The sequence below is a fragment of the Magnusiomyces paraingens genome (genome assembly GCF_902498895.1).
Source record: "Magnusiomyces paraingens strain CBS 517.90 genome assembly, contig: contig4, whole genome shotgun sequence".
In the NCBI taxonomy this organism is placed as follows: Eukaryota; Fungi; Ascomycota; class Dipodascomycetes; order Dipodascales; family Dipodascaceae; genus Magnusiomyces; species Magnusiomyces paraingens.
Window position 1 is genome coordinate 1,799,432 of NW_022474070.1, and position 24,183 is coordinate 1,823,614.

Consider the following 24,183-nt stretch of genomic DNA (forward strand, 5'->3'; position numbering starts at 1 on the left):
ACAGGGGGTTAAAATAACCAAACCTTCCCAACCTATCTCCACTTGTCTTCATCAACGCTGTAATTGTATTTCTTAATCCCTCCAAGCAGAGATAAAGCTTACAATCTCTTGTAAGCCAGTTAAACTGTTTAAGAGAGTCGACATGTCCATCTCTGGAGATATCCGTTTCAGTCCTTTTCTTTCCTCTTCAAGCAAAGGACACTCAACTAAAATGTGATGAACTGTTTCCAGCTCTCCACATTTACAGTTGTAACTATCCTTTTCAATTCCAAACTTTTTAAACCATGCGCCAAAGTTGCCATGGCCTGTGCGAAACTGAGTAATATTACTCAAGATCCTTCGACTATCTTTCTTCATGATCACTCCCGTAACCATTTTGGAAAGATTATCAGTACATTTCGACTCCACTGTGATATTATGATACCACAGATCCTTACTGCTGTTCCAATACATTTCTTGCCATTCTTCCATTGCTTGTTTTTTCAAAATTCCAATCGTCTGATTTTGTTGTTGTTTCAGTGTAAGTGGTTCAACCCTCTTGCATTTTCGTTTTTCATCCTTTTTAATCATATAGTCTCTATCATCTTTCGCCAACATGTAAAGCGTGGTTAGCTTTGCAATTGGAGATTTCTCAATCAATGTTAACAAATGACCATTAATAGGATTAGTTTTGCTAATATTTAGGTGTAAACGAATAGCTTTTCGTGCCACCATAAATTTTAGCCTAATACTATATGGCATAATACCAGCTTCCTTTTGTAGTACCGCAATAGGAGTTGTGCGATAAGCACCAACAATTCTTCTTAAAGCCATATTCTGCATTACTTCCAACTTGTGGATTTCTCCTTTCAAAATTTTGTGATGCCAAATTTCTAAGCCATATTCGACAATTGGTCTCACGCAAGCAATATACAGTGATCTGACTGCAGACCCTCGCATACCTTTTTGCACGCCACCAAGATGCCAAATAGCACCAACAGCTTTTCTTGCTTTATTGATTTTATTCAAAATATGAGATTTAAAATCAAGCAGATTGTTCAAAGTAATTCCAAGCAATTTAACTTCCTTCTGGGGTTCACGAAGTTCTCCATTAGGTAAAGTAAGTTGCACTTTCTCATCTTTAGGTTTCACATTTTTTGTAAAATGAATAAAACCCAATTTATCACCCAAATCAATTTTGGTCATTCTTGATTTAGCCCAATTACAACATTTTTCTAATATGTTGCTTAAGCTTTTGGTATTTTCTTCAATTTTACCTTCAACGGTAATAGTCACATCATCAATAAAGCCAAAAGGAGTTCCACCCCATTCTTTAATGGCATGATACATTGGTGTGGAATATATCAAAAAAGTAGTGGTGAAATAGGTGAGCCTTGCGGAATTCCAGTACTAATTTTTGCACTGATCCTTTCTTCGGTCCATGAGCATACTAGCTTCTCTTTCACTTACAAATTGGTACGTCCAGTTTATAAGTGCTTTGGGTAGTTTCATATCCTCCATTGTGTGTGCCAATATATTTCTGTTAACATTATCAAAAGCTCCTTGAATATCAATGAGCATAGCTGAAATTTTTTCTTTACTAGTTTCAATTCTTTGGACAAGTTCCAAAACAGCATCAGTAGCACAATAACCTTGTCTTCCCCATATTGCTCTGGTGGAAGTAAGTGTGTTGTAAGCTTGGTCATTCTTTTTGTATAATTTTTTCCAGTACTTTAGATGGAATCTTAAGTAAGGAAATTGGTCGGTATGCTCTTGGCTTTGAATAGTCAGGTTTCTTAGGTTTAGGTATAACAACAATAATGCCATGTCTCCAGACTTTTGGGTGGTATCCAACTTTACACAAGCTTGGAGAAGCTTGAAAAACCTTTCCTTAAAGTCTTTATTCAGCCATGCCATCTTTAAAACTTTGCCAGTAATTCCATCGTCTCCTGGAGCTTTATCATTTGGGGTATCAGCCAATGCAGAGTCAACTTCATCAAACTCTAATTTTGGCCATCGAGAATCGTCATCAATTTCAAACTCTCTATCAAGACCATGATCAATTTCAGGTAGAAGTGCCTTCCATATTTCATGTCTTTTTTCGTCAACAGTAGTAGTGAGAGTTCCATCTTCTTTTCTAATTTGTGGTATAATGGTATCATTGCTTTTTGGATTAATATACTTCAAAATCTTCCAAATGTCATTTCCTTCTAAACTAGACAAATATTTATTCCATTGCTCAGTACTTGCCTCACGCAAACTGTGGTCAAAAATTTTTCTAGCTTTTTCGCCTCTTCAATTTTTTTGTCGTTTCAAAGCCAAAGAAGGTTGTCTTTGACGGGCTTCCCCTTTTAGCTTCTAGCGCTTTTTCTAACTTCTCCCTTAATTCTTGATTCCAATAGCGTTTGGACTTTTTCATCACCTTAATTTCCTTCATCGACTTTGCCATTGCTCTTTTTACAACCTCCTCAAGAACTTTAGCTTGGTCATCAATTTGGTCAGTTGATTTTAGAGTTTTGTTATGCACATTAAAATCTTTAATGGCAGAAGAAAGCTCCTTGTCAAACTTTTCCCAATCTGCATTCTTAATATTCAATCTCTTCACCGAAGTAAAAATTTCATCCCCGTTTTTACTCTGAGACATATAAATGTCCCACTCCACAATTGAGTGATCACTTAGTGTATTTTCATCCACTCCACTAAATGAAATTCTATGAAGTAAGTCCACTGAGCCATAAACCAAATCAATATTGGTTCTATTGTTGTATGTTTTTTGATTTCTTGGAGTAATTAACATCATATCATTTTCATGTAGCCACTCAACAACTTCATCTGCTTCCGTATTCGGACCTGCCCTTGACTCCCATTCCTTGTGATGTAAGTTATAATCACCTGCAATGACAATCTTTGAGTATTGTTCCTTGATCTCCCGTTTGAGAAACTCAAAAACCGGTGGCTCAGGGTATTTCTTGGATGGTTTCGGTTGATTATAGACATTGACAATTGTAATGTCTTTAACCAAAATGGTAACCATATCTCGATTTGTAAACTTTTCAATTTTAGTAGTTAATGCTCGTAAGTCAGAGTTAGACCTAATGTAAGTAATTGCTCTGCATTTATTTTTTTCTTTTCCAGTTTCTGTAAAGATTGGGATCCAATCTTTATGTTTAATGGGCCCATAGTTGTTAAAGTAAGGTTCTTGTAATAACAAGATATCAGGTTCTTTTTTATCTAAGATAGTTTCAGTAATAGATTTCGATTTATGACAATTGAGTTGGAATACTTTATAATTCATTGGATGTAATAGAATTGTTTTCGTTTTCTTCCTCATTGGATTCATCTAGTTCTTCAATATTTGTTTCTTTCATCGGTTCATCTTGTGAGTCGTCAGTGGAAACAGGATGGGCCTCATTATCCTTTTTGTCTGATTCATTTTTCAATAATCGTATCTTATTACGCATAGCTTGGAGTTCTTCAGGAGTTTTTTTTCTGCTAATAAAAGGTCTAACTTTAACTTTTGTGTACTGGATAATAAGATTATCAGCACACTTTGCATAGTCTTGGGCATTTCTGAATGAAACCAATGCTGTTTGGGTAAATTGGTTTCTGCTAATGATTTTGGGTTCGGTATTCAAAACAATATGGTAATCATTAAAATTGTAGAGAGTTTCTTTCAAGTCTTCAATCGATGCCGTATTAGGTATTTCCTGAAGTACAGCCTTGTACCAAGAATCTGTGTCAAGCACTGAATAAGTAGGGTCAACTTTGGGGATCCATTCTGCAGCTTTATCAGCAAAATCTTTGTCATTAAGTTGAACATATAAATGCCCTTTGACAGTATAGCCTATTTCCTGAGCCACCGGCTTTTGTGCAACCGCATCAATTTTCTTTCCAATCGCAGGGATATTAACTCTTTTCATGGTATCTGGAATTCTTATGCACACTCTAAAAGTGGGTTTGTCTTCATCAACTTTAGTTTCACGGTGTTGTTTTGAGCCTTCATAATGTCTTTCAACTTTGGAGTTGCTCCATTTGGAGTTTTAGGGGTCAAAGCAAAAGGCAAAGTGTCGACTTTTCTTACCGCACTCTTGATTTCCTTTTTGCGTAGCTAAGTTCTTTGGTAGTTAAATCAGCCTTAGTTGAAATAGTTCCAACTTTGTATTCCATATTATCAACTCTTTTCTCAAGATTGTTGGTCATTTCTTTGAATTCCTTGATTTCAGTGTCGATAATTCTTTTGTTTCTTGCTTTTTCTTGAGACAAATCTTGAAGAGTCATCTTAGCTATTTCATCAGCTTTATGTTTCACTTTATCGCAATGATCCTTATTATCCTTAACTTCCTTTTAAGTTTTTCAAACATTACATGTTTAACTTCTGTGTGAACCTGATTGTTTCTCAAAACATCAAGTTCTGAGCGAAGAGAATTCACTTGTCCTTCTGAAGCTTTAAGCTTTTCGGTCAAAGCAATGAGTTGTTTAGCTAACTCATTGTTTTTAAGTTCAAGATTTTGAAATTTTATTTCCCAATCTTCAATTGTAATACTCAAGTCTTCTTTAACAATAGACAATTCAACCAGAAATACATCCTTAAGTTTTAAGATGTATTCCCAGGCTTCAGAATTATCACCAAATGGATTTGCATCCGGCATGAGAACATCCATGTCACGTGATGGTGTTGCGTCAATTTCCACATCACCACCATCTGGTGAAGAGTCAAAGGTAGGGTTCAAGGTTGGACCAACATTCACAATAGGGGTTTCAACGGGGGTTTCGTGGTTTGAAGAAGCATTATGCTTATCATTCGATTCAAGCTTTTTGTGGATAGTTTCAATTTTTTTATGGGAGTCTGGTTTTTCATTATTTTTTTGGATTTTTGTCGAGGGTTTGATGTGATGAGCTTCATGAGAATGAGGTCCTCTGGAATGAGAACTTTCTTTCTCCTTCAGTTCAACAGCAATAATTTTTTGCATATCATTAATATTAGTCTGTTCATTATTATTGTCGGTATAATTATTGTCGGCAGGAGGGTCGCCGCCACTAAACGTGGTTTGGGTGTTGTTGGGGGGGTCTGACATGGTTTGGAAACATTCCAAAGACGTTTAAAAATTATTTAATTTAAATAACATACATTTTTATACACATCAAGTTTTAAGATTTTTAATAATAAGGCCGTTGTAGTATAGTGGTTAGTACACTTCGTTGTGGCTTCAATTAATCGAACAATTCCGAAGAAACCTCAGTTCGATTCTGGGCAACGGCATTTAAAAATATTTTTTAATATTTTTAATTGTTTAATAATAATATTATAAACAATGTTTAAATTTTTTGTTAAAGTTATAGTTAAATAATATGTTTATTAAATTTTAATGTTATTTTATTTTATTTTATTTTGTTACAATTACAGTTACAGTTACAGTTACAATTATAAAGTTTAACCGAGGTCCTTCCTACCAATCACCCATTTACTACTACTAATGCTACTCCAAAAATAAATCATCCATCACTGGTAAAAAAAAAAAAAAAAAGAAATGGCCGCTGCCGAAAGCGCGCCCGGGATTTTACCCCACCTTTTTATTTATTTATTTATTTTTTTTATTTTTTTTTTCTATGCAACATACCACTTTTTTAAAAAAAAAAAAAAAACTAATTAATAAGACCTAATACAAGTCAACGTCGGCTTTCACTGCCGCCCAATTTCGGAGACATTTTCCAAACAGACCGAAAAGAAAAAAAAAAATTCAATCAAAACTTTAATTTTATTAAAATGCTGCTGGCTAATACTTTTTACAAATGTTTTATTATTCTTCTCCATAATCATCATCATCATAATCATTAAACTAAACCACTTATTTGGCAAGCTCAATGATCTTCTCAAGAGACAAACTCTTGGGGCGCTCAATGGGCAGACCAAGGATTCTGTCCCAGATGAGCTGTGGCAGAGGACCCAAGGCACGGGAAACACCGAAAGTAACAGTGTAGTAAAGGGTCTGGGTAATGCCGTAGTGGTGGAACAAGACACCGGAAGAAGAGTCCACGTTGGGGTGGGGGTTCTTGGTCTTACCGTGCTCAAGAAGAACACCAGGAGCAACCTCACTGTTACGGAGGACGAGCTCGACAACGGGGTCAGAAGAAACATCGGGTCTCTCCTTGGCAAAGTTGATGAGGGCCTCGAAACGGGGATCGGGCTTACGGAGAACGGCGTGGCCGTAACCAGGAATAACTCTGCCAGAGTTGAGAACGGACCAGAGGTAGGTCTTGATGTCCTCATCAGTGTAGTTCTCAGGGATCTTGGTCTTCATGTCAAGAATGAAACGAAGAACCTCCTGGGCAGCAAGACCGTGGAGAGGACCAGCAAGACCCTGGAGACCAGCAGAGTAAGAGAGGTAAGGATCAGAGAGGGCAGAGCCAACCAAGTGGGTAGCGTGGGCAGAGACGTTACCACCCTCGTGGTCACCGTGAAGGGCAAAGTAAAGACGGAGAAGGTCAATGAAGCCAGTCTCTTCCTGCTTGCCAATCATAGCAGCGTAGTTGTAAGACCAATCACGGTTAAGGTCAATGGAGCCAGGGAGGGCACCACCACCGAGGTAAGTGTTCTGGTAGATCTTGGCGGCAATCTGGGGGAGCTTAGCAATAAGGTCCAAAGAGTCGTCAAAAGTGTACTCCCAGTACTGGTTCTTGGGGATACCTCTCTCGTAGGCCTTGGCAAACTGGGAGTCGTGGTTAAGGGCAGAGACAGCAATGGCGAACTGGGTCATGGGGTGGAGAGTGCTTGGGAGAGAGTCCAAGAGCTTGGAAGCGTACTCGGGGAGCTCACCAGCCTCAGCGAGCTGGCGAGAGAGCTGGTGGGCCTCCTCGACAGAGGGGACTTTGCCGGTAAGAAGGAGCCAGAGCATAGACTCAGGGAGCATTTCACCGCCCTCCTTAGCTTTGGGGAGGATTTCCTGGCACTCCTTAATGGTCTTGCCGTGAAAGCGGATACCCTCGTTAGCGTCGAGGACAGAACCTTCCCAGAGCATAGCCTTAAGGCCACGCATACCACCGAGGAGGTTTTCGACCTTGACCTCACCGAGAGACTTCTGGGAGTACTCGGACTTGACCTTCTTGAAGAGCTCGACCTTGGCAGGGATGACCTCTTTGAGGGCCTCCTTGAGGGTAGAGACGGAGCGCTTCTGAGCGGCAGAGAAGGAGGACTATATTGAGGAGTGGTTAGAATTAAAATGGAATTGAGTATGAATTGAATATGAATTGATTTTTGAGTATAAATTGAGAATGAATTGAGTATGAATTGAATATTAATTGAGTATTAATTGAGAATAAATTGAAATGAGTTGAGGGGAATTGAGGGTTAATTGACTTACTTGAAGAGTTCTAGCAGATGGTCTGTACATTTTTTTTTTTTGATTGAAGAATAGGGAGTAATATAAAAAAGAAAAATTAGTTACTAGAGAAGAAAAAAAAGAATAAAAAGAAGAAAAAAAGAAAAAAAGAAAAAAGAGAGAATAGAAAAACTTGGGGAAACTGGAAGTCTTTATATAGTAAATTTATTTTTTATTTTTCAAAGTGGGGTATATATATATAAATATAATATATATATTTAGAGTATGTGTGTGATGAGATAATTGATTTGATTTGAAAATTCATTGGTTTGAATTTGGAGTGGCTATTTGACAAGAAGATTTAAATTTTTATTTTTTTATTTTTTGACAAGAATGGTACTCGGGTGGAAATCTGGGGGTCTCCGTTAAGTGTTTATTTATTTATTTATTTATTTATTTATTTATTTATTTATTCATTTGATGATTTATATATATTTTCACAATTTTATATATATAATATGACGGACCCGTTTTAAGGTTGGTTAAATGAATGAATGAATGGCTTCTGGGTAAGGGTTTAAATGGGTTGACTGGGTTGACTGGGTTGACTGGGTTGACTGGGTTGACTGGGTTGACTGGGTTGACTGGGTTGACTGGCTGTTATGAGTGGACTGAAAAAAAATTTAAACTTTTTTTTATTTTATTTATATTAATTATTATTTGATAATAATTAATAATCAATTTAAATTTTAAATATATTTCAAATAAATTTCAAATAAATTTTAAGGCCGATAGTCGGAGAACCTGGGCGGCCAGCCGGAACCTTTTAGGCCGGCTACGCACGGGATGGAGGGATAGATGGGGGGGAAAAAAAAAAAATTAATTATTGAGAAGATCACGTTGTTCTTAATTATTATAATTATTATATAATTATATAATTTACTTCTTTTGTTGGAAGGTTTCGTTGATAATCCGGGGAGAGAAAGCCATTTGTTTCGGAGGTATTCAAAGGGATCTCCGCAATAATTAAAAAAAGAAAAACAAAAAAATTAAAAATTAAAAATTCTATTACAACAACTACAATTATTACAATTATTACAATTATTACAATTATTACAATTATTACAATTATTACAATTATTACAATTATTACAATTATTACAATTATTACAATTATTACAATTATTACAATTATTACAATTATTACAATTATTAATACCAGCCCAACTTTTTTTTTTTTAGTGGGGAAAAAGGGGGGAGGAGAGGAGAGGAGAGAGACTTAAAGCGATTGAAAGACCGAAAAAAAAAGTAGGTTTGTGGGGAAAAAGTCATGTGAAAGTCATGTGATAAACACATAAAATAATTTGTCGGGTTAGGGTAAGTAATAATATTTAAATTTATCAGGGTAACTTAAGGGTAAGGGTATAATTTTCACGTGCAATGTCACGCGATCTGATTGCCACTTGGGCTAGGGTTTTTGTGCGGCTCATATACGTAGATTTGCACTGTTATATATATATTTGATTAATTAATTAATTGATTGATTTATTGATTAAAAAAAAAAAATTTATATATATTTATATTTATTAAACCTTCCTTCTTACCATATAGCTTCTTTTTTTTATTCATTCATTCATTCTTTTTTTCTTAAATATCAATAAATAAATAATAAAAAAAAAAAAAGAAATCCTTTAATCAACAAAGAAATATCACATATAATAATTTAATTTAATTTAAATATAAAAAAACAAAAGAAATCCCAAAAAAAAAAAAACTAATAAAAAAATTATAATAAATTATATATACTTTATCGTTATCATTATCATTAAAATATCTCAAAATGAGTACTCACAGTAGCCCTTCTAGTAGCACTCCCAGCTCTGACGACGATGACGAATACGATCTCATCAATACTCCGTCGTCTTGCTTTGAAACCCTTTCTACGTTTGATAATGAATCTGTCTTATCTTCAGAAGAAGAAGAGGAAGAGGAAGGAGAAGGAGAAGAAGAAGAAGAAGAAGAAGAAGAAGAAGAAGAAGAAATTGACAATAATAATGATGGTAAAGAAGAAGAAGAAGAAGCAAAAGATGATGATGATGAAGACAAAAAATATGATGATGATAATCAACTTAAAGTAGACTACAGTCAAGTCCAAAATAGTAACCAAGATATCACTCAAATTACAACCCCTTCGACCTCTTCTCAAATCACCCCTGAAGCCTCTTTGGATTCTTCTTTAGACTCCATTTCTTTAGTCACTCCTCTGGCTTCTTTTATGGAAACTAAACGAAATAGTCAATCATCTTCACCGCCACCTTCTACTTCTACTTCTACTTCTTCTTTTTCTTCTTTTTCTTCTTCTTTTACTCCCTCTATTTCTTTTTCAACTTCTCCTTCTCCTTTTTCACCTACTTCACCTACTTCACCTACTTCACCTACTTCACCTACTTCACCTAATTCTCTTAATTCTCTCCCTCCCATTAACTGGCCAACTTGGCTCTTACAAAATGCCCCAGATTCATCCGTATCGACATACCCTGCAATCAGTAATGCCTATTCTGCAGCAATCTCTACTCTACCATCCCTCCTTCCACCTAAATCTTCCTTTAATCTCATTTGTTTGGTCCACGAAGACACCCTTTTATCTCCTTCGTCCCTTTCTCCCTCTCTCATCTTCTCCCAAATCCAAAACCAGCTGGCCCGTCTCGCCGGCCCTTCCCATCAGGTTGTCCTCCACACTGTCACTTTTAACAAAACTATCTCGTGGTCACCATCCCATCCCCCACCATCCTCATCCTTATCCTCATCCTTATCCTCATCCTTATCCTCATCCTTATCCTCACTCTCGTCCTTGTCCTCGTTATCTCCTAGCCTAGCCATTTACCTTTTTGATCCACAAACCCCACAACAATCCCTCAAAGAACAAATGGACACTATCCGCTCCATTACAAAATCAACCCCAACAATGGCCCTTGCCTTGTCAAGAAACTACCCCTTTGGTTCTACCATCAATTCTACTCTTATATGCACCCCAGGAATGCCTCTTGTAAAAGTCTTTGTCCCCCAGTTTAGCAACCCCACGGGCATCTCTGTATGGATGCCCCCAAGTGTATCGGACATTATTAATAGCACACCCCCAGAGCAAAATATCTCGTGGTTACTTGCAATGGCTTTTGCAATTGCCTGTTCCCACAAGCCTAATACAGAGCTTTCCTTAATCCGCAACATTAAGACCTTCCCAAAAGACAAACTTTCTTTTAGAGACATGGCAGCCATCCAAAACGTTAATTTGGAAAACCTTGCTTGGCTCCCATTTTCCATTAAACGTGTCAAGTTTTACTTGATGGACTTTTTTGATGGAGGAATTATCAAAACTTTGGCTGCTATTTTATCTTTAGTGGTATTCATTCATATGTCGACCCGATGGCATTCATGTCAAGGCCTCATTACGATGAACACCCAAGCAGATAGCCCATTACTGGGACACCATTATTTTACTTGGACTCATAGTCCTGGATACAAGTACTATACTCGTATTCGTTCTTATAACCCAGCTACTGATACTGTTAGCTTGCCTTTGGATTCCCCATTTTTAGGTATGAGTTCCATTTTCCAAAGTTACTATCACATGAATGTCCCTGATAACCGCCAAACTGCACTTGTTTCGGTTGACATTTTGGCCCGGCCTAATCCCAATCCAAGCTTTTGGGAATCTCTTCAAATTTTGATTCGGAATGGTCACTGGAATCTTTCTTCACAGCCTGTACTGCTGATGCAAGTCCATGCAGCATTTGGGGCTCGTTCTGAAAAGTGCATCGAGGACTATGGTGATGAAAATACATCTACAGTTGATTCATTAGCAGTGACATTGTTTCAAGTGAAGCCAGATGACTATACAGTTCGGTGTTTTTACAGGTATGATGCGGTTAAATCAGCTAGGGGGGACTTTAAGGCTTCTGCTCAACGCAAGGTATTGCATGCTAAGGGGACAGCTCAGCGCCAGGCTGTTGGTGTTGTAGAAGAGGTGCTGGGCACTGTTTCTTCGATGCTAGCGATTTTAGGACAAGTATTTGGGGGGATAGTATTGGGTGTTTCGTATGCCATTGATTGGATAGTTGAGGCCATTTTTGAAGTTTCTTTGAAGGCGATTGAAGTATGGAGAAGTTTGAATTATTGATGTGAGGGGTGTTTTATTTTTGAGAATTTGAGAATTTGAGAATTTGAGAATTAAATTTTTATAACTTTTATTTTATAACTTTTATTTTATTTTATTTTAGTTAGTTTGTATTTTATATGCATTTATTTTAATTTTTTCTATTTAAACTCAATATCAACTAAGGTTAAAAGCCATTCGCAAAGGTTTTTAGAATTGTATATAATTTAAATAAGTTGGTTTAAGTACTTTCAAGTATTCTGTTAATTCAACTAAGGATCCGATATAGTGTAACGGCTAGCACGGTTCGCTTTCACCGAGCAGTTCGGGGTTCGATTCCCCGTATCGGAGTTATATTTTTTATTTTTCTATTATTCTTCATTAAAGTACTTTTTGATTGATGGGTTAGGGTGGATTATTTTTTTATTTTTTATTTTTCTCTGATTAAATCTTATCGTAGTGCATTGCATAATTGGCTGGATCATTTATTTATTTTTTTTATTTATTTATTTATTTATTTTTTTTATTTATTTATTTATTTATTTATTTTTTTTTATTTATTTATTTATTTATTTATTTATTTATTAATAATGTCTACAACAATTGAACGTTGAACAATAACTTTTTTTTTTTTTTTTTTACATCTATAACTTAACATCTACCCCACAAAATCTATATTTTTCATTTATTTATATACATATTTATAAATAAATACTTGCAATGGCTCGCAATAGCATTGAACTGGAGACCCTTTTGGTTGATCCGCGACATGACCCAGAAGACCTTAATAATAATGATAATAATAATGATGATATCCTTACATCACATCCACCTCTAAACTTAACTCGACCACCCTTACACAAGTTTCTTGCTGTATGCTGTGGCTTTGTGGTTTTCGGTATGGCTGATGCGTCACTAGGACCACTGATAGTGCCTCTTGAGCACCACTATTCAGCCTCACACTCTCGCGTAGCTTTAGCATTTCTATTTGCATTTGCTGGGTACCTGATATCTGCTCTTTGCAGTGATGCAATGCACCGGAGGGTAGGTCGGCGTGGGGCTTCTGTGATTGGTGTGGCATGTCAGTTTATTTGTTTTTCCGGGGCTTCATGTGCACCGCCATCACTATGGTGGTTAATTTTATGTTATGCTATTACTGGGATAGGCAATGGATTATTAGAAGCATCTTGGAACACGTGGGCTGGAGGGTTTGGGAATGCAAATGAAGTTTTAGGGTGGTTACATGCATCTTATGGATTTGGAGGGATTCTTTCGCCTACTATTGAGACGTGGATGATGGGCCATGGGTTTCAATGGAATGAGCCGTATTATGTGTTGACAGCTGCTGCGTTTAGTTCTCTGGTTAATGTTGCTATTGCATTTCGTGATGAGACTAGTCAGGAATATGTCAGGTTTATTCAAGAGGAGGAGAAAGAAGATAAGATTGATGAGATTGATGAGATTGATGAGATTGATGAAATTGATGAAATTGAATCTGAGATCAGACCAATAGTACAGAGAAATGCACTTGTTAGGTCTTTACAAAGTGGGCTTGTGTGGCTTGCTGCAGCTGTATTGTTTGCATATGTAGGAGCAGAGGTTTCACTTGGTGGATGGGTGACGTTATATTTCATTGAGAATCGTGGAGGTGGAGGTGGTGGTGGTGGTGGTGGTGGAGATTCTTCTTCTTCTACTACTGGTTCCATGGGGTATGTTGCTACTGGATTTTGGGCTGGAATGACAGTTGGGCGAGTTTTATTAGGGTATGCCAATCATCATTTTTTCCTTGGATTTGAGTCTATTGCTCAGACTATATATTTGATATTTTCACTTTTATTTCTTATACTTTTCACGGTGGTTAGCAAGCCTCTTTTATTATCAGCTATATTTGTGGCATTGGCTGGTGTAGCCATGGGACCTTTATATCCAACAGCTGTTGTGGTATTAATGAATAAAATGCCTAGAGCATTACATGTTGCAGGATTGGGAGTTTCTACTGCATTTGGAGGAGTTGGAGCTGCAATTGTTCCGTATACTACGGGTGGGCTTGCTACAGCGGTCGGGTCGTGGGTGGTAGGACCGGTTGTTATTATGTTGATGGTTGGAATGCTTTTACTATGGCTAGTTATTTTAGTAAGATACTGATATATAATAATAACATATTATATGGTAAATTTATTTTGGTAAGTTGATAGTTTAGCCGTGCGCCACCTGTTATCTTTTTTTTTTTTTTTTTTGCTATTTTTTTTTTTTATAAAAGGCACGACTGTTACAACTTCCATTTTTTTATTTTATTTTCCTCTCTCACACCAAAATTCTATATAGACGGCACGGCGGACTAACTGACGGCCCGATAAAAATAGTTTTTTTTTTTTTTTCATTTCTGACCAAAAAAAAAAAAAAAAAAAAACCAAAATGTCTGAGTTAGATGGACGTCATTTGAATGTTGTTTTTTAAAAAAACCAAAAAATAAAATAGATTTAATGGATGGACTTTAGAAAATTTCATTATTATAATAATTATTATTATTAAAGGCCTTCGATGGGGTTAACGTCTCGGAGTCCGAAATATTAAAAAAAATGCCAAATTTTGAGTTAGTTCAATAAATGAAATAGACCATATAAAACCATTTTTTTACTAACATTTATTTATTTATTTTTTTTTTTTTACATAAGTATTAACCCTCTCACCAGCCACTTTTAATTTTCAAAAAAAGTAACAATTTTTTTTTTTTTTTTTTTTCAATATAAATTCAACAAACTTTGCCATTTACATTGATAATCTTTTATTTTTTTTTATATCTAAAAAAATTCTTTTATTTCAATTTTAAAATTAACTATTCTAATATATATATTCAAATATTTCAAACATATTTTATAAATGCCTCCAAATGACTCCTCTATAGAAGAAGCTCAGGACCATCAAGCTAAACGTGCTGGTATTCTCCGCTTTATTCTAGGATCAAAAGTAGACCCAGTCCCAGACTCTCAAAGACCTTATCCAGAGTTTCAAGTCTCAATATTTAATCGGTTTACTTACACTTGGATTACATCTCTTTTAAGAGTAAGTTCAATCAATTTATTTTTAATATTTCTTCTTCTTCTTCTTCTTCTTCTTCTTTTTTTTTTTTTTTATATATATATACTAACTACATTCATTTACTTATTAGACTGGATATCTTAGACCCCTCCAGGAAAACGACCTTTATAACCCACAGGGAACCCCGCGTGCAGTCGAAGCCCATCTTGATCGTTTTGAAAAATACCTTCAACACTACAAATCTAAAAATGCCCATAAACTCCCACCAGATGCTGACCCTCATCAACTCCCTAAATATACCCTCATCAAGGCCCTTAATGCTACATTCTTTGCTGAATTCTGGGGGGCTGCTCTTGCTAAAATCTTAGCAGACGTAGGATCAACCCTAATGCCTCTTCTCTCCAGACATTTAATTTCCTTCACAATGTCCCGAACCCATGAGTATCGTAAACTCCACGGCGTTTCCCAACCAATGCGTAAAGGTATCGGCTTTGCTCTCGGAATCTCCTTTTTACTATTAATTGTCAACTTTTTACAAAATTTATTCTTTTACGGTGCAACAATGACTGGCGCTCAAGTCCGCTCTCTTCTAATTGCAGTCATTTATAAAAAAAACTTACGTCTGGCCCCTAAGGCCCGCTCCCGTTTCCCCAATGGCCTTGTCACAAATATGATGAGTATTGATACCCATCGAATCGACTTTAACTGTAATTGGTTCCACTTCTCTTGGACTTTCCCAGTCTCTGTCGGTATCTCCATTGCTATTGTTGTCACAAACATTGGTGCCTCAGGTATGGTTGGTTTTGCCGTCTTCCTAGTCACATTCTTCCTCATTGTCTTTACAGGAAAACATATTGCTTCCCTTCGAAGTAAAACAACTAAAGTCACTGATAAACGTGTCTCTGCAGTCCGTGAAATTTTACAAGCAATGAAAATTATCAAATTTTACTCTTGGGAAGACGCTTACGAAGCCAAAATTGAACAAGTCCGTGATCGCGAAATGACCCTCGTCCGTAAGATGCTTGCATGGAGAAACTTTATCAATTCAGTCATCATCTCAGTCCCAATCTTTGCTGGCCTTTTTTCCTTCATTGTGCTTTCTCGTACTGGTGGTTATCTTAACCCCGCAACAGTCTTCTCATCGCTTTCCATCTTCAACATTATGCGACTCCCCCTTGTCATTCTCCCACTCTCAATCGTCACTACTATTGATGCTGTCCAATCTCTCACCCGTATCGAGGCCTTTTTATCTGCACCAGAACTTGAAGAATACCTCATTACTGATTCAAACGAAAAGGATTCTGCTGCAATTGATATCACTGATGGATCCTTCATTTGGGAAACCCTCGAACCACTACCCAAACGACTCTCCAGAAAGGAAAAAAAGAAACTTGCAAAATTGGCCAAATTAGAAGAAAAACAAAAGGAAACTGAGTTTGTCAATCAATCAGACGATATTGAAACTCTTTCCCTTCACTCTCTTCCTAAAAACGTTGATGATGGTGATGATGACAACTCTTCTAAAACTGATACTACACACAAAATTTTTTCAGGTCTTCACAATATTAATCTCCAAATCCCTAAGGGCACCTTCCTCGTCATCACAGGAACCATCGGCACTGGTAAATCATCTTTGCTCTCTGCCATGTCAGGCGTCATGCATCTTTCCTCTGGCTCTGTCCGTATTTCTGGTTCCCTTGTTTCCGCTGGTCAACCATGGGTCCAAAACTCTACAGTCCGTGACAATATTGTTTTTGGCCATGAATTCGACCCAGAATGGTATGCACAAGTCGTCACGGCTTGCGCCCTACAACGAGACTTCGACATTTTGCCTGCTGGCGATAACACCGAGGTAGGAGAACGTGGCATTACACTATCTGGTGGCCAAAAGGCTCGCCTTAATTTGGCACGCGCGGTTTATGCAAACTCAGATATTATTCTACTTGATGATGTTCTCAGTGCTGTGGATGCACATGTCGGCAAATACATTATGGAAAACTGTTTGCTTGGTCTCATGGCAAACAAAACCCGTGTGCTGGCCACTCACCAATTGGCTCTTATTGAAAAGTATGCCGACCAGGTGGTCTTTCTGGACGGTTCTGGTGGGCTTGTCATTGGCACCGTCAATCATCTACGCAAAACAGTCCCTGCCTTTGATGCTCTAATGGCCTACAATGATAATCAACACAATCAGATGGAAGAAAAGGAAGAAACCGACGAAGATGATAATGAAGAAGAAGGAGGAGAAGTAGAAGGAGATAATGATGAAACGAATCAAATTGCTCGCAGGGAAACTACCAAATCAATTAAAAAATCTTCTGGTGTTTTAATGCAAACTGAAGAACGTGAAACAAACGGCATTTCAATCGATGTTTACCGCGACTTTGTCAAGTTCGGGTCTTTTGGAATTGGTTGGTGGTTTGTCCCGCTATTTGCTCTTCTTGTAGCCCTTGCCAACTATGCCCAAGTCTTTAACTCTGTCTGGCTCTCATTTTGGACTTCAGACAAATTTTCACGCTCAGAGGGTTTCTACATTGGCCTTTTCGTTCTCTTTGCCGTCTCCGCGGCCGTCCTTATGTTCTTGTTCTTCTTCACCCTAACTGTCATTGGAAACCGTACAGCCAAAGAGCTCAACATGCGTGCTTTTCATTCCATGCTCCATGCCCCCATGAGTTTTTTTGACTCAACCCCGCTCGGCCGTATCCTTAACCGCTTCACCCACGATACAAACACAATGGACATGGAACTTTCAGATCAATCAAGATTGTTTTTGACTTCATTGACTTCCTGTATTGCTACCCTCATCATGGTTGCTTGCTTCTTACCTTGGATCCTCATTGCTGTCGCCGGCTTGGGCTTTTTATTTGCCATGCTTGCAAGCTTCTACAGGGCCTCGGCCCGCGATGTCAAACGTCTCGATGCTGTTGTTCGGTCCCGCGTTTTTGCCCACTTTGGCGAGGCTCTCAACGGTGCGTCCACCATTGTGGCCTACGGCGCACAAGACCGCTTCACCAAAACCCTCGAGGTCCACATCAACTCCATGAATGCTGCAAACTTTGCTACTCTAGTCAACCAGCGCTGGCTTTCCACCCGTCTTGATCTTGTTGGCTTTTCCATGACCATCATCACGACTTTGCTCTGTGTCACTGGTGTTTTTGATATTTCTCCCTCTTCGGTCGGTTTGGTTGTTTCAGGAATTTTACAAATCATGCCCATTCTCTCGCTCATTATCCGTGAAATGGCCACCACTGAAAACTCCATGAACTCTGTCGAACGTATCCACCATTATGCTTATAACGTGGAACAAGAAGCAGGGTTCCATTCTCCAGCAGAACGCAAACCAAGACCTGAATGGCCGGAAAGTGGCCACCTGGTCTTTACAAATGCAACTATGGCGTACCGGCCAGAGTTGCCTCCAGCCCTCAAGGAGTTTACAGCAAATGTGGCTGGTGCCGAGAAAATTGGAATTTGTGGACGTACAGGTGCAGGCAAAAGTACCATCATGACTGCGTTATATCGTCTTGTGGAACTTCAAAGTGGCAAAATTGAGCTGGATGGAGTCGACATTTCAACCATTGGGTTACATGACTTGAGATCCAAGTTGGCAATTATCCCTCAAGACCCTGTTTTGTTCCAAGGGACTGTGCGCTCCAACATTGATCCGTTTGGCGAGTACGACGATACACAACTATGGGACGCATTAAGGCGGTCGTGGCTTGTGGATGTAGGCGAATTAAACAAGGTTCAGGAACTAGAAGCACGGGGGATTAATACAGGTGCATTGCTAGCAGACGAAACTGCAGGCATGCCCAAGTTCCATTTGGACCGAACAGTAGAAGACGATGGAAGCAATTTCTCATTGGGCGAGCGGCAGCTGCTGACGCTGGCGACGGCACTGGTACGCGGGGCCCGGGTATTAATTTTGGATGAAGCCACATCTAATGTGGATTTCCAAACAGATTCAAAGATTCAAGCCACAATCCGTTCTGAGTTTAAACATTGTACTATATTGTGCATTGCACACCGACTTAAAACTATTCTGAGTTATGACCGGATCCTAGTTATGGACCGAGGACGTATTGCAGAGTTTGATAAGCCTGAGGTGTTGTATGGACACACACATGGTATTTTCCGGTCCATGTGTCAAAACTCGGGTATTTCGCTGGAGGACATAACAAATGCAGAAAAGTAAATCTTTTTATTTTTCTTCTTCTTTTTTTTTTTTTTTTTTTAATAATAATGAACATAATGATAATGAATAATAATATTTAATAAATAATAATAAATACACTACAAAACGTCCTTAATGTTGGTGATTGAAGCGGCCTTGACAGCATCTTCATTAGAAAGAGGAATCCATTGGGTCTTATCACTTGTCTTGACCGCCGTCACTTTACCATTTTCATCATCACGTAGAAACTCATCCAGCTCTTCTTGTGTCAATGAATCACCAACACGCAATCCCTCAGATGTTGATCGCACGTCTTCGCGAGGATCACACTTTGCTGCAAATCCATAAAAATAAGTCCAATAATTGGGCTGCACTACTGTATTATTATGGTGACCTTCAGGTAGTGACTTGAAATATTTGACTTTTGCGCGCGATTGATCAAACAATTTCTTGTGATGTGCTGGTGGTACAAGCTCATCTTTTTTACCTGATAGAAACAAAAGCTTAATATCGCTTGGAACAAGGGCAATTGTTGTTTCCGAGTCCCATTTCTGGGTACATAAAAATGAAAGAGGACGTAATAATGATACAACTTCAGGAATCATTTTAACAATTGATAAAAATGTATTCTCCAAAACAATCCCAGATACAAAGCCTGAAGCCTCAGGAAGCGAGGCAAAGTAAATGGCAACAGCTCCTCCCAAACTACGACCATAAAGAACAAGTCGTGTTTGTTTAATGACTGGATGATCCCGCAAATACCGTAGCACACTACCAGCATCAATCTTAATTCCTGCCTCAGACGGTTTCCCCGTTGATAACCCGTAGCCTCTGTATGAAAAGGTGACGACATTATATCGCATTTGTTTGTAAAGAATTTCAGCAATGGGCAAAGTGTGACCGATATTCCCCGCGTTGGGTGCAAACATGACTACTGTTTTGCGCGTAGGTTGTTCATCTTCATCTTCATCTTCTTCCGGCTGAACCATGATATATGCTTGTAGAGTCTCGCCATCAGGAGTGGTGATTTTGATATCGTCAAATGGAATGCCGTATTTGGCTGGAGTATCCACATGGCTACGTGAGCCTTCAGGGACATTGGACGGGTACACCATCATCTCCTGGAGCTTCTGGATACCGTAAATGAACATGGACACAAACAGAGTGGCGACGGTGGCCAGGGCTGTGAGATTAGTTGTACGGTCTTCAAAGGCCATAGTTTGGGGGGAAAAAAGGCAGGTATAATTGCGTTTGGGGGAAAGAGAGGTGGGATGTAAGGGCAGGTTATTGATTATTGAAAAAGGAGGTTTAATGTAGGGGGGGGGGGTTTGAGAGGAAGGGAAAGTTAATATTTTAAAGGAATGGAGATCACGTGGAATGTCAAAAAAAAGTTAAATCAACTAATTAAGTTAACTTTAACTTTGATTAATTTTGAACAACAATAACAATATAACATCATCATCAATGACTATCATAACTACAACTATATTAACACTACTACTACTGCTTTAAAATAATAATAAAAAAAAAAAGAAATAGAGAGAGAGAAATATATATATATATATAAAAGATAAATCATTCTCCCTCTCCTTTAAAGAGTTCGCTTCTTGGGACGGCCAATGGATGAATCCAGAGGACTGAACTCCAGCTCTTCAGTCTGATCAATCTTCAAAATCTCCTTAAATCTATTAGCAATGGGCTTGATTTTTTCCTCATCAAGGTCCTTGGTCCAGAGATTGAAGCGGACAGCAGCCTTACGCACATTGACAAATACACCGTTGACCTTTTGTTCCTCAACAGGAACTGAGGGATCATTTGTCAGATCCAGAGTGCCGCCAACAAGACCCAAAAGAAGTCCAAGCCAAATCTCGTCAACACGGGAAACGGGCTCAGCAGGAGTAGAGCCTGGAGCGGCGGCAGCAGCAGCAGCGGCGGCAGCGGCAGCGGCAGCAGGTGAAACACCGTGGTCCTTAAGACTGAAAACGACTTTACCACCGTTTGCATTTTTAGGATCTTCCCACTCAGGTCTAATACCAGTTTTAAAAAGAGCATAATCAGAGCGCAGTGGGAGCTGGGAAACCTTATTGAGGTTATTGTAAGCACCCCAAAACTCTTCGACTGATTCAAAAGTCACAATTTCTGTCAGCAGATCCTTCCAGTCATCATTCTTACCCAAAGGTGGCTTCACAAACCAAAGGGTCCACGAAGAAGATAGTGGGTGAACTGCAGTAAAACTATCAGGAGATGAAAGAACTGTGGTTTGAGTGGTAGTTGAAGAAGAAGAAGAAGAAGGTTCTTGGCTGGTATTGGTGGTATTGGAGGTTGTTGTTGTTGCTGTTGCTGTTGTTGTTGTGGAAGAGGTGGTGGCGGCTGAGGATGGAGCCGAATCTTCGACCTTAAGGTCGTCTAGTTTTTTAGTCACTTCTTCAGTAGTTGCCATTGTTAATCTGATTGATTCTTTGTTTTAGATGAAGGAATAAAAAGGGTATTTATTATATATTTTTATATATATATATTGGTGATATATAATAATAATAATAATAGATCGATAGGCTGATGATGGAATCAAAAAAAAAAAAAATTTAAGTGGTGGTGGTGATGAAAAATTAAAATAATAAAAAAAAAAAATTTTTGAAAAAAAAAAAAAAAATTTTCTGTGTAGGAGACACATCACACACACACACACACACCAAAACACTTGTAGCACCGCCAAAAGGTGGGTGATGGCGATGGTCATTTTCAATCACTAAGAAATTGTGTTAACATTGGAACCGATCGTTACAAGTTTTTACAAAAGTTTTTTTTTTTTTTTCGTGAATAAATAAATTAATAAATCTATATATATATTTATATTTCATGTTATATTCTTAAAAAAACAAATAATAAAATATTAGATTTTTTTTTTTTTTTAATTCTATAGCTATTTTCTACTTTTATTAATGTCCCGGCCAACAACCAACTCTTTTTCTTTTTTTTTTTCAAATACCCGGTCGGATCCTTCTTTTCTTCATCGCCTTTTCTCTCTTCCCCCCCTCCCCCCAAGCACGGCTAAAATTAAGTCGCGTGACCATTCTCTTATATATTCTTTCATTCTCAGATATACGCATATTACATTTTTTTCCTTGCTTATTTACTAATTTGCTAACTCTCTAAATAAAATAAAATAAAATAAAATAAAATAAAATAAAATAAAATAAAATAAAATAAAATAAAATAAAATAAAATAAAATAAAATAAAATAAAATAAAATAAAATAAAATAAAATAAAATAAAATAAAATAAAATAAAATAAAATAAAATAAAATAAAATAAAATAAAATAAAATAAAATAAAATAAAATAAAATAAAATAAAATAAAATAAAATAAAATAAAATAAAATAAAATAAAATAAAATAAAAAAAAATAAAATAAAATAAAATAAAATAAAATAAAATAAAATAAAATAAAATAAAATAAAATAAAATAAAATAAAATAAAATAAAATAAAATAAAATAAAATAAAATAAAATAAAATAAAATAAAATAAAATAAAATAAAATAAAATAAAATAAAATAAAATAAAATAAAATAAAATAAAATAAAATAAAATAAAATAAAATAAAATAAAATAAAATAAAATAAAATAAAATAAAATAAAATAAAATAAAATAAAATAAAATAAAATAAAATAAAATAAAATAAAATAAAATAAAATAAAATAAAATAAAATAAAATAAAATAAAATAAAATAAAATAAAATAAAATAAAATAAAATAAAATAAAATAAAATAAAATAAAATAGAAATAAATAAAAAAAAATCCACCTTCATCAGCATTCGCGAATTACAACATCTGCTGGATCACCACCAACGTACATGCCCACCAGTTCTTCATACGTCTTGCTATACTTGTCTGCCATATGCTCTCGTGCCCGCTGAGGTAGCTCATCTGATCTAATAGGTACTTCAAAGCTATCAAAATCACCTCCAGCTTCGTCTACAAGTCGACTAATTTCTTCCTTGGTCCACGTTTTTTGTGAGTCCAAGTATGCCCCCATCCCGCACTGTTGCAAAAATATCTTTTGTATGCGTACAGGTGTAAATGCAGGTCCCATTGCTGTGCTTAATCTTTTGAATCGTGTCTCGTAGTCCTCCGTCACTAATCGCTCCAGTTTGGCCGTTTCTTCTGACGTTAGCTGGTCGTTGCGTCGCTTTAAACTCCGCAGATATCGCATTTGAACAGCTTGTGGCGTGTGTCTGCCATTGATAAACTCCGTCACCTCATGCCACTTTAAATGACCATACTCACGTAAAAATGCAACCTTGTCATCATCAGACTCAGTCCATCTTCGTGCATGGCTTCGAGAATTATTCTGTGTGACTTGCCGAGCTTTCCCTAGGGATACATGTTCTTCTTCTTCTTCTTCTTCTCCTTCTTCTTCCTCTTCTTCATTGATTCCAATTGTTTCCCCATCTTCTTGATAATCCACATAATCCTCATCGTCATCATTATTATTCTCATCATCGCTATAATCAGGTTTCCATCCTATTGTGTTTCTTCGCTTGGCTTTTGTATACTTGCGCTTGCGTTTTCCGGGCTCTCCACATGTAATTGCTCGTCTTCTTTTAACCTTCAAGTCTGGTGTAAACTCCTGAATGCAATTGGCATTAGTGGTAGCTGCAACAGCAAGTCCAAAACTTATTGGTATACTAGCATCAATTGCTAAAGACTTGCGTGCAATTTTCTTTATTCCAGGTTCCCCCTTTTGAAAGTTCCCATTATTGTTTTCGTCTAATACGTACTCTTCTTCACCGTCATCTTCATTCTTGATTGAAGGACTACTTCTTAAGTCAATGCTATTTGATATTTCTTCATCGATAATACAATTGATGTTTTCGTTAAAATTGTTTTCCATTTTGATCTGCTGATGCTGCTGCTGATGATGATGCTGTAGTGGCGGCGTAGGCAATTGGAGGATTTCTCTAGACAAGTTGATTTTGTTGATATAGGTATTGTTTAACTTGGGCATGTTAATGAGGGATAAAACAAGAAACCAGGGGAACCGTGTGATGATGATTGTTAAAGATGTCGAAGGAATTAGAAATGAGAAAATAAAAATACATAAAAAAAAACACACACACAAATAAGTTTGCCGAGATCACAACAGAAAGATGGTGATGATTTTTTGACTGATCGTTATCAATGTTAAAGAAAGCCGCATAAGACTAAAGATACAAGTCATAAGTTTTATATATAAATATACAATAGAACTTGCACTATAAGTTACAAAGTTCGAGTATCTCACAAAAAAAAAATAAATAAAATAAAAAAGAAAAACTTTAAAGCCTGCACCCTTTAAAAAAAAAAATTAAGCAGATAAAGTGAAACTTTGAAAATCACCCACAGGGTTTTGGCATTAAAGTTATATCATTAATAAAATAGTAATTACTCATTATGTTCATTATTTAAATAAATGTGTATATATCGTTATATGTCTTCTTCTTTCTTTTTTTTTTTTTTCACCCCTCTTCATTTATCCTCTTTT

General features: G+C 36.9%; 10 protein-coding genes across 10 annotated transcripts; 3 read left to right on the forward strand and 7 right to left on the reverse strand.

Moving 5' to 3' along the window:
* Positions 1-72: 72 nt before the first annotated feature.
* On the reverse strand, positions 73-1,329 carry SAPINGB_P005341 (uncharacterized protein; the record flags this gene model as incomplete). Its single annotated transcript, XM_032000055.1, has 1 exon — positions 73-1,329. One exon carries the CDS (start codon positions 1,327-1,329, stop codon positions 73-75), a length of 1,257 nt encoding a protein of 418 aa, XP_031855946.1.
* A 60-nt stretch (positions 1,330-1,389) lies between these two features.
* Positions 1,390-3,013, reverse strand: SAPINGB_P005342 (uncharacterized protein; the record flags this gene model as incomplete). The annotated part of the gene is made up of 2 exons (XM_032000056.1): positions 1,390-2,116; positions 2,355-3,013. 2 exons carry the CDS (start codon positions 3,011-3,013, stop codon positions 1,390-1,392), a joined length of 1,386 nt encoding a protein of 461 aa, XP_031855947.1.
* Positions 3,014-3,263: 250 nt separating this feature from the next.
* Positions 3,264-5,054, reverse strand: SAPINGB_P005343 (uncharacterized protein; the record flags this gene model as incomplete). Its single annotated transcript, XM_032000057.1, has 3 exons — positions 3,264-3,987; positions 4,061-4,320; positions 4,365-5,054. 3 exons carry the CDS (start codon positions 5,052-5,054, stop codon positions 3,264-3,266), a joined length of 1,674 nt encoding a protein of 557 aa, XP_031855948.1.
* A 771-nt stretch (positions 5,055-5,825) lies between these two features.
* Positions 5,826-7,367, reverse strand: SAPINGB_P005344 (uncharacterized protein; the record flags this gene model as incomplete). Its single annotated transcript, XM_032000058.1, has 2 exons — positions 5,826-7,169; positions 7,338-7,367. The coding sequence occupies 2 exons, from the start codon at positions 7,365-7,367 to the stop codon at positions 5,826-5,828; spliced, it is 1,374 nt and encodes a 457-aa protein (XP_031855949.1).
* Positions 7,368-9,135: 1,768 nt separating this feature from the next.
* On the forward strand, positions 9,136-11,472 carry SAPINGB_P005345 (uncharacterized protein; the record flags this gene model as incomplete). The annotated part of the gene is made up of 1 exon (XM_032000059.1): positions 9,136-11,472. One exon carries the CDS (start codon positions 9,136-9,138, stop codon positions 11,470-11,472), a length of 2,337 nt encoding a protein of 778 aa, XP_031855950.1.
* Positions 11,473-12,168: 696 nt separating this feature from the next.
* On the forward strand, positions 12,169-13,593 carry SAPINGB_P005346 (uncharacterized protein; the record flags this gene model as incomplete). The annotated part of the gene is made up of 1 exon (XM_032000060.1): positions 12,169-13,593. The coding sequence occupies one exon, from the start codon at positions 12,169-12,171 to the stop codon at positions 13,591-13,593; it is 1,425 nt and encodes a 474-aa protein (XP_031855951.1).
* Positions 13,594-14,328: 735 nt separating this feature from the next.
* On the forward strand, positions 14,329-18,679 carry SAPINGB_P005347 (uncharacterized protein; the record flags this gene model as incomplete). Its single annotated transcript, XM_032000061.1, has 2 exons — positions 14,329-14,511; positions 14,618-18,679. 2 exons carry the CDS (start codon positions 14,329-14,331, stop codon positions 18,677-18,679), a joined length of 4,245 nt encoding a protein of 1,414 aa, XP_031855952.1.
* A 98-nt stretch (positions 18,680-18,777) lies between these two features.
* Positions 18,778-19,875, reverse strand: SAPINGB_P005348 (uncharacterized protein; the record flags this gene model as incomplete). Its single annotated transcript, XM_032000062.1, has 1 exon — positions 18,778-19,875. One exon carries the CDS (start codon positions 19,873-19,875, stop codon positions 18,778-18,780), a length of 1,098 nt encoding a protein of 365 aa, XP_031855953.1.
* Positions 19,876-20,249: 374 nt separating this feature from the next.
* SAPINGB_P005349 (uncharacterized protein) lies at positions 20,250-21,098 on the reverse strand (the record flags this gene model as incomplete). The annotated part of the gene is made up of 1 exon (XM_032000063.1): positions 20,250-21,098. The coding sequence occupies one exon, from the start codon at positions 21,096-21,098 to the stop codon at positions 20,250-20,252; it is 849 nt and encodes a 282-aa protein (XP_031855954.1).
* Positions 21,099-22,467: 1,369 nt separating this feature from the next.
* On the reverse strand, positions 22,468-23,667 carry SAPINGB_P005350 (uncharacterized protein; the record flags this gene model as incomplete). Its single annotated transcript, XM_032000064.1, has 1 exon — positions 22,468-23,667. One exon carries the CDS (start codon positions 23,665-23,667, stop codon positions 22,468-22,470), a length of 1,200 nt encoding a protein of 399 aa, XP_031855955.1.
* Positions 23,668-24,183: the final 516 nt, after the last annotated feature.